The sequence below is a fragment of the Mchenga conophoros genome, linkage group LG23, assembly GCF_057382185.1.
Source record: "Mchenga conophoros isolate Kocher_MC1m ecotype Shallow Benthic linkage group LG23, M_conophoros_male_GT1.1, whole genome shotgun sequence".
NCBI classification, from domain to species: Eukaryota; Metazoa; Chordata; class Actinopteri; order Cichliformes; family Cichlidae; genus Mchenga; species Mchenga conophoros.
In genome coordinates this window covers 14,529,572-14,547,203 of record NC_140547.1, presented here as the reverse complement: position 1 = coordinate 14,547,203, position 17,632 = coordinate 14,529,572, and the positions used below count along the sequence as shown (strand labels likewise).

General features: G+C 42.2%; 1 protein-coding gene across 1 annotated transcript; it reads right to left on the bottom strand.

The window, feature by feature from the left end:
* Window positions 1-4,124: 4,124 nt before the first annotated feature.
* lmo4b (LIM domain only 4b) lies at window positions 4,125-15,589 on the bottom strand. The gene is made up of 5 exons (XM_085264889.1): window positions 15,109-15,589; window positions 13,533-13,773; window positions 9,094-9,190; window positions 7,252-7,407; window positions 4,125-5,087 (listed from the first exon to the last, which is right to left on the bottom strand). The coding sequence occupies exons 2-5, from the start codon at window positions 13,766-13,768 to the stop codon at window positions 5,079-5,081; spliced, it is 498 nt and encodes a 165-aa protein (XP_085121015.1). The 5' UTR covers window positions 13,769-13,773; window positions 15,109-15,589; the 3' UTR covers window positions 4,125-5,078.
* Between the last annotated feature and the right edge of the window lie 2,043 nt (window positions 15,590-17,632).

Genomic DNA, 17,632 nt, shown 5'->3' with positions numbered 1-17,632 from the left:
TCTACTTTTCCACATGGATGTAGTATACACACTGCACTATATGAACACATCCTGACTAAGTCGCAGTAATTATCTTCATTTTAAAACTGACTATGAACCGGACAACAGTGCGACGTTTAATTTAATCCCCAATGGCACCCAAGAAGACAAAATTGTGCACACATAACACAAAAGCATCATCCACTGAGCCAAACTGCTGGAAGATTTTTCTGTATGCTATTATTTCAGAAAGAGGAAATACTAGAAGGATGGAATAAATAAATAAATGGATTTAATGTGTTGATGTTATTATCTCAAAGCATCTGGAAGGTGTTAAGTATATTGTTTCGGATGCAGTAAACAAAAGGAGATAAAACTAGCTTGGCAGATGTCTTCGGTTTGCACAGGCTGTCATGCAGAACACAACATCCACTCTGTCATAAAAAAAACTCTTCCAATCACATCGAGATAAATGATAATCAAAAACTTGCAGCAGAATGAAGACGTAAACTAATTAGAAATAAATACAAGGTGGCTAATCATAAGTAATCCAGTTGTGGTGCATCAGTAGACTCCCCAGTGAGCGCAGGAAGGAGCTGGAGTTGAAGCAAAGTGATTTCCCTCAGGCTGCCGTGCCATTTAAGTGTGCTTCATTGTTGTGGGTGGGATCCCATAGCCCTCACTCTGGTTTACCACATCAAAGCAAACTCTCACATATGTATTAAGTCCCAAACTGAGCAATTTGACTCAATAAGTTGATTTGAAAAATGACTCATGAAATCTGTTAGTACGCACGTGCACGGCTTATGTATATTCATGTGTGTATGCATGTATTTATCTGTGTGAGAGAGTAAACAGCTTAATGGAACCAAGCGGATTTCATAATGGAAAAGGCCAACGTTAGTGTAGCACGAAATGGTCTTGTTCTGATGTGGATTACTGAGATCACTTTAAACCAAAATCAACTTAAAGGATAATTCTTTTTTTTAAAATCTGATACTCAAAGGCTTCTGCAGCCTGACAGCCATTCATATGCAGGTGAAAGTGGGGATGCATGTTGCAGTTATCACCTCTGAAATAGCAGCAATGGATGGGCATCATGTTTCATAATTCTCCCTTAAATCAAATGCGACAGTTAAGCTAAATGAGGATGATGGTTTTGAAGCATTTTGCAGTCCTCTAAGTATTAAAACTGCCACATTTTAATGATGTTTACATAGCTATCCTCCCCTTTTCCACACAAAAAATTCCTGTTTTAAGAGGTTCATAGAACCTCTAGCCAAAGCCCCATTTGAATCTCATGTAAAAAAAAAAAAAAAGTGGAATTATCCTTTGAGATCGTTTCAATTTTTTGCGAATCTGACTATTGCTAGCCTAGATAGAAATGCATTTAGTCCATAAATGGGTGAAAACCGGTAGTATGAAGCAATATATGATTTACATAGAATATACGAATTGTTATGAGAGATTAATTTAATGCAATGATTGTGAAACTGAATATGAATATAAACTTTCCTGCCTCAGTTCTGGTATGTCCACACGGTGCGTTACACTGGATTCTTTCCATCTCAGTTCATCAAATTTAAAAAAACGACAATTTATAAATATGAGTTATTCAAACCTGAGGAATATCACACTGATATGTTGTGGAAATGTGTGGTTTTTAAAAATATATATATCTTTATTTAATATCTGTGAAAGCATTCAGCTGATTTGGATTGTCATAGAGTTATTATGTATCTTGCATATGAGAAGCTGTAAATCAAAAAGAGTCCCCAACCAGCAACATTGTGATTTCTGCAGGAATCCAAATCTGCTGTCAGAGATCGGGTATCCAAATATTTCCGGGACTTCAAGCGTCCATCACTCTGTTAACTTAAGCTACACAAGGGTCCACATCCATAGAGCCATAGTACCAGATATTCATTGTAAAATACTTGAAGCACCGAGCTCAAGTAGTTTTGTAGGTAATGGAATTAAAAAAAAAAAAAGAAAGAAAGAATAGGGCTTGAAAAATGAATAAAACAGACCGACTTTCATCCCTAAAAGTATATTTTTGGGAAAACTAATGAAAGCAGCAACTGGGAATTTTCCATAATTCCTTTTAAGAAGTGAATGTTGTCTCTGGATTCTTTTCAGGGATGGTCGGGTGGGAGGGACGCTTTATATTTTGGAAAATTAGGGGACAATTAACAGTTTTTATATAACATTCAATAAACCTACCACTACAGCTAAATTGCTTTGAGAGGCGGTTTAAATTTGGGGGATTTTCAGGAAACCTGTGAAGTAAACCTCGGCTTGATTAATTTTGTTTTTGATACTGAGCCGTTCTGTCTATACGAACTTTTTAGAGTGTTCCACAAAATCCAAACATAAACCTACCTGCTTACTATTGTGTATAAATGAACTTCTGTCCTCAATTTGGTGTTGCATTTTCCTCATTATTAATAATCATTTTCATGTTTTAATATGCCCACTTTTTTCCACTATTAGTAAAGCTCTTTGATCTGCAGCTGTGTATGAAATGTGCAGCATTAATAAGCTGCCTTGCCTTCGTCACACTGGAAGACATTTTGGCTTGTCGTAGTCAGAGAGGCACAGGTGTTACTAATAACATTAACTATGGCTCCGTTCCATTAAAGCCATTTCCCTCCACCTGTATCGATGTGCATCTCCCGTCGATTTGTCCGTGAAAAAAAAAAAGAAAGAAAGAAAGCTGAGCGGAAGTGCTGGAAATTTAACAAAATGTAAATATTACAAAAAAGGCTGAGGTGGAAAATGTGATGTATGGATAATCAAAGCTAGACATTTGTCAGGTACATGCGAGTACCTGCATGCTCAAACAATGCAAGCAAGCAAGCAAAGAGATACAAATCGAGAATGTTAAAGTGGTGTTCCTGCCAGGAAACGACTTGTTTGTTAAATGGTCTGGTGTGTGGCAGAGCTGCCATGCAAGCTGTTCGCCCGCCATAGCAAGCAGGTTGGCATTCAAGCGTCTTGCCCAAGGATACTTTAGCACGGGATCGAAGCCCATCTATTACCTGAGCCACGGATTTAGTTACATTGTCCTGTTTAGTGTATCTGTTATACGCACCAATCGGCCACAACATTAAAACCAGAGATGAGTGACGTGAGCGTTAATTCAGTGTCCTGCTGGGAAACGTGGGACCTTCCATTTGTGTTATTCTGACTTGTACCACCTCCTGAAACACCACCACAGACCAAGCACTCCTCTCCATTGCGCCCCCATCCCGGAAGCCCCACAGGACCCAAAGGATTTGCTGTTAGTTCCATTAAAGCCTTTTGTTGTGATGTTCAAGGTAACAGGTGTGTATTTGTTGTTTTGTTTTTTTAATATTTCTTTTTGTTCAGGTTTGCGCATCAGAGTCGTATTAGATACTTGGCTAGACTTCGATCAGCATGTTCAGAACCGGGACTCTGAAAGTGACGCATTGCTAACAATCGCTATGTTTAGGTTGTGCTTTAGAAGGTCGAGAACAAATCCACTCGGCGTGATTTTCATGCCATTGAAATTCCAATTTAAAACACAAGGGTCTGTTTACTCTTCAGGTCCATTTCCTTTCCTTTTCGAGATGATTTTTTTTGCATCAAAGCCTCCTTCTGGAGAAGAGCAGCATTGTTTCAGCGGCAGCAGCGAGCTCATGCGAGGCCGCAGACTCCGCAGATAAGCGCATCAGCCATTACCGGGTCCCTCCTTCAGACCTATTAGGTCTTGCAAGGACTTCAAACACCAATTTGTTCTGCAAATAGCCCATTCAATTTGTGCCTGCCAGAAAGAGACACCTCTCTCCCTCTCTGCAGTAATTGAATCTTCAAAGGGACATTTTCCTCCATTTCTGTCAGGTATTAGAGTGATGAATAGCAAACGGTCATCCGAACAGAAAAGAGAGGATACATGTTTATCCATTTTCAGTTAGACGCTCATCATGCGCCTTGATGATTGCGAGGCTGGGAATTGAATGGCAGTGCTGCAGGATGTTCAATAGAGGATTTTCAGCCATGCTGATATCAGGCTTTTGCCCACTTGAATAGACAAAATTAGCCAGGTACTAATTACAACATCTAAAAACCCAAGTTTAGCTAATTAGAGACACTGAAGCTTTACAATGAATTTAAGGAGGCTATTAAATCTTCAATATTTTTATTACTTAAATACACCATACTGGAGCAAATGTCTCGGAAAATATCACAAATAAATTTCTCTTTCATTCAGCATTTAAATGTTGGTGATGATCTCTACATTACTGACTATGAGCAAATTTCTTCAGCTTGCCATGAGTTTCAAAGGGAGGAGCTGAGTGCGGAGGGGTCAGATGTACTGTAGCCACGCCTGGACAACGACATTTACATGCATACTGTACATACATGGTAGTTTTACAAATACACCAAGAGAGTGTTCATGATTTGTTTTCCACAAAATGCCACAGATTTTTTTTAAACCCCATCTTAATATATAGATATATACCACCAAAAAGAAAGAAAGAAAACCAAAAAACACATTCCCCTTTGACAACACTTAAAATATAGAAAGTGGAAACACCATGTTGCTGGGAAATGAGGATAGAAAAGGAGGAGAGGAAAAATGAAAAAGTCCCGGTTTCCCCCCAAAATGTCTTTAAACAAATGTGCAGAGTTGAAAAGCCTGCGCCTTTTAAACCTCATTAGTCTCGTTCCTTCTCTTCAGTCACAACATAGTCTCGTCACGTTGTTTAATTTTCTCCTCCCGTAGAGTCCTCTAGGATTCGGATCGGTCTCCCCCTTTTTTCACTTTTCTTTTTCCCCCCCCTTTAAATCGTCCCAAGGTCACAGAGTCCGCAGTGTCCCGATTCAGGTGTAGTAAGTGCAAGTATCCACCCACAGTTGGGGAAAAGCCAAGGATTGAAGGCTGAGCGCTGGGTATGAGTTGCAGAAATAAAAAGTCAGGTTACTGGTTGAGATGTGAGGAGGATTCCTTTAGGACAAAAGGGCCTGGGGGCACAGCTAAAAAGGCCGGGGTGCTGCTGATCCACACTGTCTCGGGTGTCAATGGGTAAGGGTTAAAATGAAGGCACACATCCTGCTTCCTGCACGGCTCCCGCCTAACACACCTGAAAGGAGAGGGCGATAAAAAAAAAAAAAAAAAAAAAAGGGAAAAGTTTAAATGAGAACAGACATCAAGCCGTCATTAAGAGCATCAGTTCACAAAATGTCATAAATGTTTCACCCCTTGATAAATAAACTTTCCACCAGCTCCAGTGTTTAATTTATTGATCAGCCAGGCTTTGAAAACCATCTGGTGTCCCATTTACTTTGCATTAACTAAAAGTGCATTCATGAAGCGATTCTCTTTGGTATAATTAGAACCACGCTCCGACATAACTGCAGGAGGTGTTCAGTCCTTTGAAACAGAAAAATGCAGGGGAGGAAAGACAATTATCTGTCTGGGTACCAGCAGCATTCAACTTTTTCATCTTTCTTGTTTTTTTTCCTCCGCGATTCGAAGGGGCGATTTACTTTTCCCTTCATCCCTCAAATCACTAGGAGGGCTTCAATCTATTAGTAATTGCAAACTCCTACTTGGGGGCTAATTAAAGTGACTGACGCTGGGAGGGTCCCTCTCCCCTGGGTCAAAGCAGCTCTGTATGAGAGCGGTAATTTGTCTGTTCTGAACAAAGAGATTAGGAAGAAGCTGGGAAGAAAGCTTAATAAATGAGCATCACATGTCCTACGCCATGATCGTGAACAACACCAATTATGTCACAGCGAAATCGCACATAATCAAAACAACGGTCAGAAGATAACCCTGTGACTGCTTCATTTTCTCCTCTGCTAAACCAGCTTCTATATTCAGGCCGATACACTGGAGCCGTATTGATTCAGAGGGCTGTTATCCTGCTGTAAGCCTCTGGTGTTTGAGGCTGTCGAAATTCTGTTCGAGCAAAAGAAATACAGTGTGATAAAGTGCTTGAGCGGCAGAATAATTCTCCTTATTTCACTCGCGCAGATAACAAAAGCATCCAGAGACTGTTCCCACTGAGCGATGAGTCTCTGTTTATTTAATAATTCGCTCTCTGCTATAATTAAAGCACCAGGGCCAATATTCAGATTGCATTTTAGCATCAATAATTCAGCAGTTTTCACTACAATTGATGTTAGTGCATAAATAAACAATGAGGCCTCATATTTACTACACCAGCCATGCTGCAAGAGACACTGGGGGTGGGAGCAAGGACTTAAACAGACATTTAAAATTAAGCTAGATAATGCAACGGCTTTCAATTTAAATGTGAGGAGCTCTTAGAGCTCCAAGAGCTGATTTGTAAAAGTGACAAGCCCTTAAAAGGCCTGTGACGTAAGGGGAGGAGGGATGTGGGGGGGCTTAATGGAGTTCTACCTCTCCTCTACTCACAGAACCACTCAAGGTGAAATGCATGCTCCCAACAATATAATTCCTCTTTCAGTCAGACTCTGACACACTCCAAACACCTCCCATATCTCTCAGTGTGCTCTATGTGCAGACAAGGTATCAATAAAGCTGCTTGTTGTGAGGCAAAAATGATTAGATCTGCTGCAGGCACAATGAAGCTATCCTGAAGAATGAAGTTATCCTTCGTATATGATTAGGCCTTCTGTTTTGCTTTCACTGGAGGCATCGAGATCAAATCAGGGAAAGCCATGATGACAGCTTTCATGATATACATGCTGCTGCAACTTGCTGTCTGTGTTCGCTTCTCGCCCCCACTCGGATGCACATTTTTGGCCTCGGAGTAATAACTTAACCCAGGTGATCCCAGGCGTGTTGATAGAAAAGTCAAATTCGGTTTTAAACACTCCGTATTAATGTTAAAAGTGGACGTCTGGCTCAGAACGGCAAAATAAATTCACAATGAGTCAAATATGTGTCTGCTGGTAACAAAGTGTGAGGGCAGCGGTACACAAAAACATCATTTTCGCATGCTTTGTGCTGACAGTTAATACAGATTTTCTAAGTTCATGTCCTCCAACAAGAATGATGGAAAAATCCATTGGCTGTCTAAAAATAAAATTCATCTCTGCTCTGTAAGATTTAATATCGGCTGCATGCCTTGCAGTGAAGTCGAATCGACGACATCAATATAAACAGAGTGAAAAATGTTGCCGTGAAAATTACAGATGTTTTTCCTTTTCCTGCTAATGACTCCGGCTGACTGATGACTTTTGCTGCTTGTCTTGTACTTTGAAATGAGACCACAAAGAACCGCGGGGCTCCCTCCGCCATCATGGGGGTCTTACCTTCTGGTCGGGCAGCAGCGGGTTCGTCTGCAGTGAACTCAAATGGCCGTTGATGAGCGCTGTGGGTCTGTCGTGTTCGCAGAACAGGCTGCCGTTGATGTAGTGGAACCGGTCCCCGGGGACGAGCCGGTTCCGACAGGTGGAACATGTGAAACACTGTAAACAAAGACAGAACCGATCTTAAAGGTCTTACAGGTCCTTCCCTGTAGTGTGTTTACATTGAACTTGTAAAGGAAGCTGAGGATAAAAATGTTGCTTAAGCAGGTTCCAAGAATCTTATTTGTGACTTGAGCGCCTGTGAACTCTAAATCTCAATTTCAATTAAAGGATCCTGCCTTTAAATTGCTCCTTAAATAAAGCCAGCGCACATTAAGATTTAGTGTTTGTGGAAGACACAACCATCATTTGGTTTCTAAATAGCTTCCCTGTTCTCAGTAATGTTATCAAGTAGCTAAAAAACAGACTTTTTACATTTTAACACACTAGAACACCACATCACATCTGTAAATTCAAAGATCTTGCATCTGGCATTTATTTCCTTACATCTGTCAAGGAGAAATCTTGTCACGTTGTTGATAGATATCATGCAAAATTCAGCCTTGGATACATACATGTGCAAATTGCAGTACTCTTATTTAACCACTAGGGACATCACGTCATGTCAAAGTTTCATAGCCAAGCATTTCTTTGTTTCTGTTGCAGCAACACCTGAGCCTTAATGCTGAAGTGCCAAAAAAGGTCAGATCCTGTAGTGTCCACTTTATTCTGCTCCACAAACAAGTCACCCCCACAGCCTCCCTCCTCCTGCTAACACGTCCAGCTTTACAGCTTTAAAAATGCATGGTACAAAAATCTGTTTTTCTCTTAATGAACAGCTAACCATCATTAACCGATAAATCAGTATGCCCTCATCCCGCCTAAACATGGCAACTTTAAATTTGAAATATAGTTGTTTTTAAGCACAGAGGCTTCAAAACCCAATGACTAACATCAGGGCAGCTACATCAATTTTTCATACGCAATCTATAGTTTTTGTAGAGACTTTGAGGCTTCAACCAAATATCTACACAAAATATTAATGTTTTCTCATAGCTAAGATCAAAACTGATCCTAGGTCTGTTTCATAAGTCTTCAAACACACGCTCACATCATTTTTCATCACAACATTTTAATACAGTGATGCTATAAAATTTCCTTTTTTGTGAAATAATATCAAAATGCTAAATGGATTAACATTACTCAAGAAGCTGAAAATTTTAATTATTTAACATGAGAACAGATGGTGATTAAATGATTAATCCGCTTATTGTTTTAGCACTCCAGCAGTTGGATTTTACACCAATTTGAATTCAAACTAAAGTTTTTGCTTTAATACTTTTTTGGATCTCCTGTTAATCATATCTCATTAGCCCTGCTCCATACAGACAGTAGTCGCTATTGACCACAACAGAGACATTTTAAGCCAAGCACACAACATAATTAGTGTAAAGTTAATTCAATGTGATGCTGATTTGTGTGTTCTTCAAAGAGATAATTCCGATACTAAGGAAAACACTGTTATACACAAAACTGAAAACTAGGAGTGTGCTGATGTGTCGGTTGAATATCCGTTTGTTCAGCTGATTGATATCGGTATATTGGCAAAATGCTAAAATATGAAGTTACAAATGAAAGAAAATAATGGGATCACCATCAGTTATCTCCAAAAAAAATGTTATTTGAAACATCGGCCCAGGATTTCATAACCGATGCATCGCTGCTAAAAACAAAACAAAGGCTTTAAACTGTGCAGCACTCCAACTTCATCAAGTTCAAAACTCCAGAGAGGAAACTTGACTTTACCTTGAGATGGTACACATTGCCCTGTGCCCTCATCACCAGTTCACTGGCTGGAATAGACTGACCACAGGCGCTGCAAGCTCCGCTGTTCCCAAATAATCTGAGGGGGGGAAGAAAGGGACGAAGAAGGAGTGTTACTGTGGAGCTGCTGTATGCATCTGCACAGATTTAGCCTTGTGTAATGGACTGTCCACACTTTTCTCTGCAGAGTGTGTGACTGAATGAAAAGTGTATCCGGCGCTAAGTTTCCCCCCAACTCCATTTCTGCCTCGAAGGGAAAACATACAGCAGAAGAAATAGAAAATCATCACAGTATCAACAGGAAAAATGAATCCAACACGACTCTGCCCTCCACAAGCATCTAGCACTGAAACTGCATATTACTTTGGCTGCACATTTTTTGCAGCCTAATAATAACGTGGAACATAAGCAATAAGGACCTAAGAGGATTTGATTGTACATCCAGGCGGAGATGTAGTGCTTTTGCCATTAGGACTCCTGTGAATGCTCCGTCAGTGCCGTGTTTCCATTAGAAACCCCGTAGCTACTCGGGTTGATATATAATGTGCATGGGTTAACCTTTTCAATCATGGTGTCAACACTTTAGATTTGCTTCTGCTCATCTCTTTCGTCCCTAACCTTCTCTCTCTCTCTCTCTCTCTCTCTCTCTCTGCCTCTTGATAATGAAATGCTTGCTCCAGCTTCCCTTCTATCTTCCTTCTGAGTCCACAATTTAGATTACTTCATCTCGGTGAGCAGCAAACTGAATGAAATTTCGATTTGAGCAGAAAGTAATTTACTGGGATCTGGACCCATTTGTCATCATATCTCACCGGGTGTTTGCTCTATCACTGCACTTTTCCTAAGCAATCAAATAAGACCACGGCATCTGACATGCTCCGGAGAGAAGGAGAGAGAGGGAGAGAGAGGGATGGAGACAGAAAGGGATAGGGGGGGGAGTGGTTAACACTGGCGTGCGTGCATCAGATAAAGTTGTTTGGTTGGGGGGAAAAAAATTAACAAGCGAAAGAAAGAACAACAAGATCAAAGTGTCTTTCTGCGCAGACCTTCTTGAAGACATTTTTTATGAAATGTATTTAACAAAGAGGGAATAAATGCCTCTACCATCCCAACCATAACCCGAGCAGTTGTTAGAAAAACTGACAAACAAACAAGCCAGAGCTCTTTGCAAAGGGACACAGAAATGGCTTTCAATAAGGCAGCTTAGGCTGAAGCAAATTTTGTCTTGGCATCATTTGGAATGGCTCCATCAAAACTCAATTTCAGAAACTAATTAACTGGAGACCGTCGTCACAACACTGCCAATTCTCTGCTCTCGCTGGGACAAACATGACAGTGGAAATGAACATATATGCCTTGCTTTAAGACTCTTGTGCTCTGCTGCAATGTGTGTGTGTGGAGAAGCAAAACTACACTTTCCCCACAAGATGTTTCTGCATATCAAAGCCGGCTCATTCCGAAATTCAAACTTCGCTCAAATTGAAAACATGTTCCTCGTGCTCTTGTTGAATATGTTGCTCGAGGAGTTTCCTCCTGTGCGAAAGCTTTTGAGAGGTGAGGAAACAAAGGACAAAAGGAGTTTTCACCGCAGCCTTTTTACATTTGGGCGCAGTGTGAAACTCGTACCGGGTTAATTATTTTACCAGGGGATAGCTCTTGATAGTATTTGATTTAGGAGCCAAAGCCTTTAGGTGCTCAATTAAGTTGCTGCATCGGTTTAGAGTTGGGCTCTAATGGCCTCTTCTGCCAGTGAACTACAGCGCTGAGGTGAAGCCAACACCCCAGGTCAGTATAATTAAGGCCAAGGGACTCTTAATTGCAATGACACATCTGGTTTCTGCTTTTTGCAACAAAAAAAATCAGTTACTCACTACGTTTCTCGGGGATGGCTTTATCTTGATTTATCTGTCGTCTTCCGCCCTTGTGAATCTGTCTTAGATTAAATTAAATAACAAACAAAAAAACACATTTGGACCTGTCTGTTGCCTATGCAGGCAATGACTATTGGATTTCATTTCAGCGCTGACTGCCGGGTGAAATATAGCATAGCTTGCTGCGAGGCTGTCTGGTAAATGCAGACCTCATTCACCAAGGCCTTTGAGTAGGGTAAAATTACCCCACAACAATGATTTCTGCAACACAGTCCATTAAAAATGCCTCTCTACATCAGCAGCCAAAGCACCTTAAAAGCACTAGGCCATATTGATACTGAAGCGGGGCTTTGCATAATGGCAAGAGCTGCATTAGAGAAAAGGGTGGAGGGGGGGGTAGGACAGGGCGGGGTGGGGAGATTGCGAGGATGAGGGAGGGTTCGCGTGAATCTGTGATGTGCATGTGTTTCAGGAGGAGGGGGTGGGGGTGTGTAGGGCTGGAGTCGGAGTTTGGGTGGTGCTGGCGGTGGGGGATCAGCCAAATTACACTTGGTTAATTCAGAGTAACAGATCTGGCCCCAAGTGAATTGAAGGCCTTGAATTAATTCTGTTATGACAAATCAAGATAAACGTTTCCCCTAAATTGCATGCGATTTAATTAATTTCTGAGATCCAGTTTTTTTTTTTCCTCCCCTGGCCTAATAGTTCACATTCTCTTGTGCTGTCATAGTGCTTGAGTGGGCAGACTTCAAAGTGATATTAAATAACCAACTATTAGATTTACCTCACACGTTCTATTGGAAAAGTGCCATTTAATTACCTAGGCTTATTCAATTAAGGGGACACACATTCTCCCTGAATCCAGCAGCCACAAGTAAATTAATTCTCCCTCTACTAGCAGCCCACAGAAATAATATCACCTCCAGCTTAAAACAACATGATCCCTACAGCAAACACAACTTTGGCTTTAAGTTAAAGCTTTTGGGGACAAGCGCTGCATGAAAAACAGGGGATGGGTTATCATCCCAGGCCAGGCATACGACTCAACTCCCGATCAGTCAGATGAGCATTATTAAATCAGCTGTATGGATATAAAGCTGAAGCTGCAGCTGAGAACGTATGTTGAGCTGTTTAGCACTCTATTACAAATATGAATCTGCCCCTTTAAGATGAAGAGGGGGAAAAAAAACAGCAGCAAATGGCCTTCACAATAATCCCTCTTCTCTCTGTCTTTCTCTCTTGCTCTCTCTCAAAAGCCAATTTGGTTAATTAAATGTTTTGTTTGCAGTGTGGCTCTCATTCATTTCGGACACGTCATTGGGAGCGGATACAAGCCAGGGACCAGATCTCATTAGATAAAACCCATCAGGACTAAAGGAAATGGAGGGGGACTATAATTAAAGCATTTAATTGTGTAGACTCACTGTCAGATGTTTTTTTCCTACCCCGCTCCTGTCTTTATCTCCACAGAGATCTCATGGTTCCATAATGTGCGTTTTAGCTCTTCCACCAAGCATGCTCTCATTACAAGTGGAAAGGTGTATCCACATTTTCCCCCCCTTCCAATTTTAATTACGTTATAGTCCCATTATGAATGAAGTACCCCATTGACTTCCCCATCCTTTTTATGAGGTGGGTGTGAGAGCGCACAGGCGCACTTTAGATTTTGAATTATCCGTGCAGATTTGATAGCAGCGTTGTACGTTAACTGGAGTGCGGTTCCATCCATTAGAATATGAGCATGCATTTCTATTATATAACAATAAAAGCAGACTCTCCGACTGTCTTGCATGAATAGAAACTCAAGTTTAGCAAATGGCTAATTGATTGGCTTAAAAATCCATACCAGTCTAGCACATGAGGCTGAGTCAAGGATGCATGTCAACTTTCAGTAAACTGCACCTTCTCTCGTCACTTAAGACTGCTCAACATGACCAGAATGAGTGTCATCAACAAGCTCTGGTTGGGTGTCTGGCACACCTACTTGAATATTTAAAAAGGCTCTCTTTGCTAATTAAATGATCCTTTTTCCACTGTATTAAAAAAATTTAATAAAACAGCCTTCACTGAACACAGATCCTGTCCGTGTCTCTTGCAGAGCTAACTCAAGTCATTTAGGACCAGTTTTCTGTTCTTTTGTTGATTGTAAAACAGGACAGACCGCATTATGACCTGCACAGACTCTCTCCTTTTGCTTTGTGCTCTGTCAACATGGCGCCACGTTTGGCGTCTTTCAGGGCAGGCCAGAGAGCCTTCAACCAGGATGCCTTAATGAGCGCTGATGACGTTAGTACAATTTGAGACGTGCAGGAATGCACCAAACTTTGCGGACGGTTGCATGACCATGACAGATCTACATCAGCTTAGTCCTGCTTTTAACTTGATTTAATATCACAGCCTAATATAATCCAGAAGAAAAGTTCTACGGGCTATGAGAAGCACAATTTTTCCTTTTAAATTCATGCAAGATGTTTAAACATCAAACTTGCTCAGTAAGGCTGCACAAGCAAAATACAGAAAACTGAACACACAACCTGGTGATTTCCTCACCTGATGTAGTCGTTTCTACAGAGGATCATGCCACTTTTTGTGTAGCACGATGTGCCGATCTCACCCAGCTGGGCCTGGCAGCAGGAGCACTTCAGGCATCGGCTGTGCCAGTAGCTGTCCATGGTGTAAAGGAGGAAACGGTCCGCAATTTTGCCCCCGCAGCCGGCGCACCGCTTCCAGGACAGAGAACCTGTGCCCACCGGTGGTGGCTGGCTGCTGCCTCCGGGATTCACCATCGTACCTGAGAACACACAGAAGAAACCATGACAGGTTGCTGTTCAGACTATTATTTTTTTTCCTTTTACACTCAAGGACTGCTTTGTACACACAAGGGTCAGGACTTACACAGCTATGAGTTGACACATTTGTCATAACTGATCAGTTATCAGCTGTTTGAACATGTTGTATCTGCAGCTGCGAAGCCCGATCTCTGCTACAAGACAACCACGAGTCACTTAGTGAATTAATCTGCCCTTGATCTCTACGCTGTTGCTTCATCAGACCTCTTGTGATGAATGTCTATTCACTGATAACACTGTGGGGCCAGAGGAACAATTACACAGCATGGGCCTTTGTTGAGCTGTCCTAATGGCGCACAATTCCTCACTCTGCAAAGAGGTGATGTCCACAGCAAAACTCAAGGGAGTGAGTAAAGAGAGGCTGATGTTTGGCACAATAGTTCTGATGCTGCATGAGCCTTTGACCTCAGCCAAGTATATGATCACGCATCTACACCACAGCCCTGATACAGCGATGTGCACACGCTGTAATGATGTTAAATGTTCTAATCTACTGAAATGCAGGCATTTGTTTCACCCACCAAATTAATGTGGGCTCTTTCAAATGTAATCCTCTCCAATTTGGTCAGGCAGCCTCGCCTGGATAAAGCCAAATCTATGTTGAAAGACAGGTAGGCTAATTAGAGTTAGGAAGAGGGAGGGTGGGGGGTGCACAGAGAAAAGCATTCAGTAAGCCCATTAGCGATGGCTCTTAGGGACAAACCACAGCGTACCTTAGTGCTGATTAAATCTAAAAGGAGATGAATCAAAAAAGCCGACCTGAAAGTGACTCCCGGATAAACAAGACGGGGCCATCATCAAGTTTCATTCAGAGGAGTTTCCTTTTTTTCCGCTGAGGGATGGAGGGGACGGGGAGGGGAAGAGGAGGGGGGTGGCTTTTAACTTAAATGGGCTAACTCAAGTAATTACACGGGCAAGCAATTTGGAGACCAAGTCATGGAAATAGAAGAGGGAGCGAGAGAGACGGAGGGGGGGAACATATCAGACAGCCATGTGCTAAAAGCTTCTGTCCGCTGCCTGATTTTGTTTTTGAAATAGAAAATAAAAGAAATGCAGCTTCACATCTCAATTACTACGAGCTGAGTCCTTTAAAAAGACCAGTGTAATGTCCGCTGTCACATCTGAGCGCAGGCATTCCTAAAATAGACACAGGCGGACTCAAAACCGACTGTTTCCACTCTGAAAACTACGGACAATTGCAGGTAGCATATATACATATAAAATATATATATACAGCGCAAACACACAGAACAGCTGTACCAGCGGCAAACACCCACCTCGTTTGTCTCCTTTCAGGGTAATGGCTGTAAAGTTGACGGCTTGAATGGCAGGTAGGCGAACAGGTAGGCTGCAACAACAGTACCCCAAAAAAGTACAGGTAGAAAGCGGACGCGACACCGCGCGCGGTCGTCGGCCTCCAGCTCCGCGCGGCAGCGAAACCCTCGAGCTCGGCTCTTCAGCAAGCAAATGGAGTTATCAGATAGTATTTCCACTGGATGCTTCCCGTTTAACTGCTGCTGCCGCTTTTAGTGCTCTTTTTCTCGCTGGAACAAAAACGAGTCCATCACAAGCCGTAATTACAGGTCTGCGCATGCCGTTGTGTCCACAGAGCTGGAGAAGTGCGTGGAGAAGAGGGAGGGAGGAAAAACAGAAACACGGAGGCAGGCAGAGAAGCTGTAATTGACTGTCCTCTGCTCTGGTCTCTGGGTCCCGTTAGCTGCTTGTTCTACATGTGTCGCTGACAGGAAGAAACCTCCAGTAAAAAAGCCCCTTCAGCCGCGTGACGAAAGGGCCTCGGCAGCCAATCGGCGCGCGGTCCATTTAAGAGGAATAACAATTCTGGCCAATCAGAGGGAGGCGAGACTGACTCGGACACGCAGACAGAGAAGGATGGAAACGGAGGTGAGATGGACCGGAGAGAAGAGACACGCAGCAGTCCAACGTATACAAGCCAAATCAGGGGCAGAGACGAGATTAGAGCGGATTTATACGACAAAGAAAATCCGTAGAATAAGCTCAGTGTCCTGTTTAAGGAGCTTCAATATCACCGTGATAAATATATTATCTCTTCTAAACGTCCATAATACTCGAACATGGAGAGATTGCATATGAAGCATTGTAATAATATACAGATCAAACTGTCTCCATTGTCGGGACTACTGAAAGCTGCATAGCAACATCCTGTAGGCTGCATTCATCTCACGCCCGACTTTAATTAGTTGACATTCAATAACTACTTAGTTTACCGAGGGTGACTCCAACCTCTGGGAAATATCAAGCCCCCCTAATAGCTGCGTAGTGGCGCCATCGTCTGTCACTGGAAAAAATCGCAGCGAGGCCTGCTGTCGTTTACAACCTCATTAAGCCTCGGGTCATTGGTTTCAACACCTATTAAGGCTAATCTGCAAGACCTGATTTGGCTGAGATCCTTTTAATTCCTTCAGTTTGAGTTTTTCCACCATCACGTGACACTTCTGAGATCCCATCAACTGAAGGTGACTGTAACGCTTTTTTAATAAAAATGAAATGTATATGGTGGCGACACCACGACAGAGAGGCGGGGGGCTGCTCTCCTTGTAAAGAAAAGCTGCAAACAAGTGACGTCTTCAGTTTAACCAAAAACAGTTGCTATTGGAGAAAAGTTTCCCTGTTTGAGATTCAGCAGGCTGAGTGGTTTTACATGACAAAACGGCTCTCTTATAAGATGCCCCTGGCTTCATTAGAAAGACGTCAGATGTATAAAGATGATCTTTTTCTTGACTTTAATTGTTTAATTATTCCTGCAGCTCCGAAGAGATCGCGCTGCATCAAGCTGATTTCCCTTTTGGCAAAGCCGGTGCTACTCCGCCTTGGTTTGAGCCACATTCTCCTGACATTCTCATCAAGCCTCTCACTCAGCAGAACAAAAAAACCCCACGGAAGATTGCAAAGAATGTCTTTTCCACCAAGGAATGATTAATTGATATAAATGATTAAAACAGAGGAAAATTATGAAATGAATTTGAAAAGAGGCCTCACAGGAAAAGCTTTGTTTGTTCCGGGCCTTTTTTAATGAGCTTTTCATAACTGGGCAAGAGAAATTACTCTGCGTGTTCTTTTTCTGGAGCTCTTTTGCAAAATAATTATGGCTAGTTGAAGTGAGGAGGAGGAAGTGGAGGGGTCAGGGAGACGAGGGGGAGAGAAGAGGGTGGGTGGCTGGGTAGGTGGGGGTTCCCTCAGAAATTGATCACCTCCTTTCTCCGCTGAGATCTTTGAGTCCTATGGCAGTTTCCAAGCAGCTGCATTATGACAAAAAAAAAAAAAAAGAAAAAAGAAAGAAAGCAGCCAACAACAATATGATTGAATACTATTTCAGTGTTTAAACAGGGACGAGAGAGCGTCAGATGTGGCTCACAGTGTTGATACTCCCCACAGGGGTGATCTCACTGAGATGAAAAGGAGACCACGGTGCTTCATAATGAAGCTGCTTGTCCTGTGGGAAAAAGCAATAGAGCCGCAGTGAGCACGGTGGTTAACTTCAGCCTGGGATTCGCTCTGTGTTCTCGTCTATTGACGTGACACTGAGCCGCAGAGAGGCCGGTTTCAGCCTGAGAGTTTACACAAAACATCCAGGCCACTCCAACATTCTCTCGGGCTCATATTCTGAGATCACACAGCTACATGTGGCCTCGTCTGCCGTTTGCGATACAACGTTGCTCTCGCTTTACTGCACATGTTGTCTGTAAAAGAGAATGATGTTCAGTTAGCTGAGCCAACTGATCAGGGAAGATTAGAGTTCAGATTATCTGCAGATACAGAGAA

Coding starts and splice junctions, on each gene's coding strand:
- lmo4b (XM_085264889.1), bottom strand. CDS start 13,768: ATGGTGAATCCCGGAGGCAGCAGCCAGCCACCACCGGTGGGCACAGGT. Junction 9,191..13,532: donor TGTAGAAACGACTACATCAG/GTGAGGAAATCA, acceptor TCCCCCCCTCAG/ATTATTTGGGAACAGCGGAG. Junction 7,408..9,093: donor GCAATGTGTACCATCTCAAG/GTAAAGTCAAGT, acceptor CTTTGTTTACAG/TGTTTCACATGTTCCACCTG.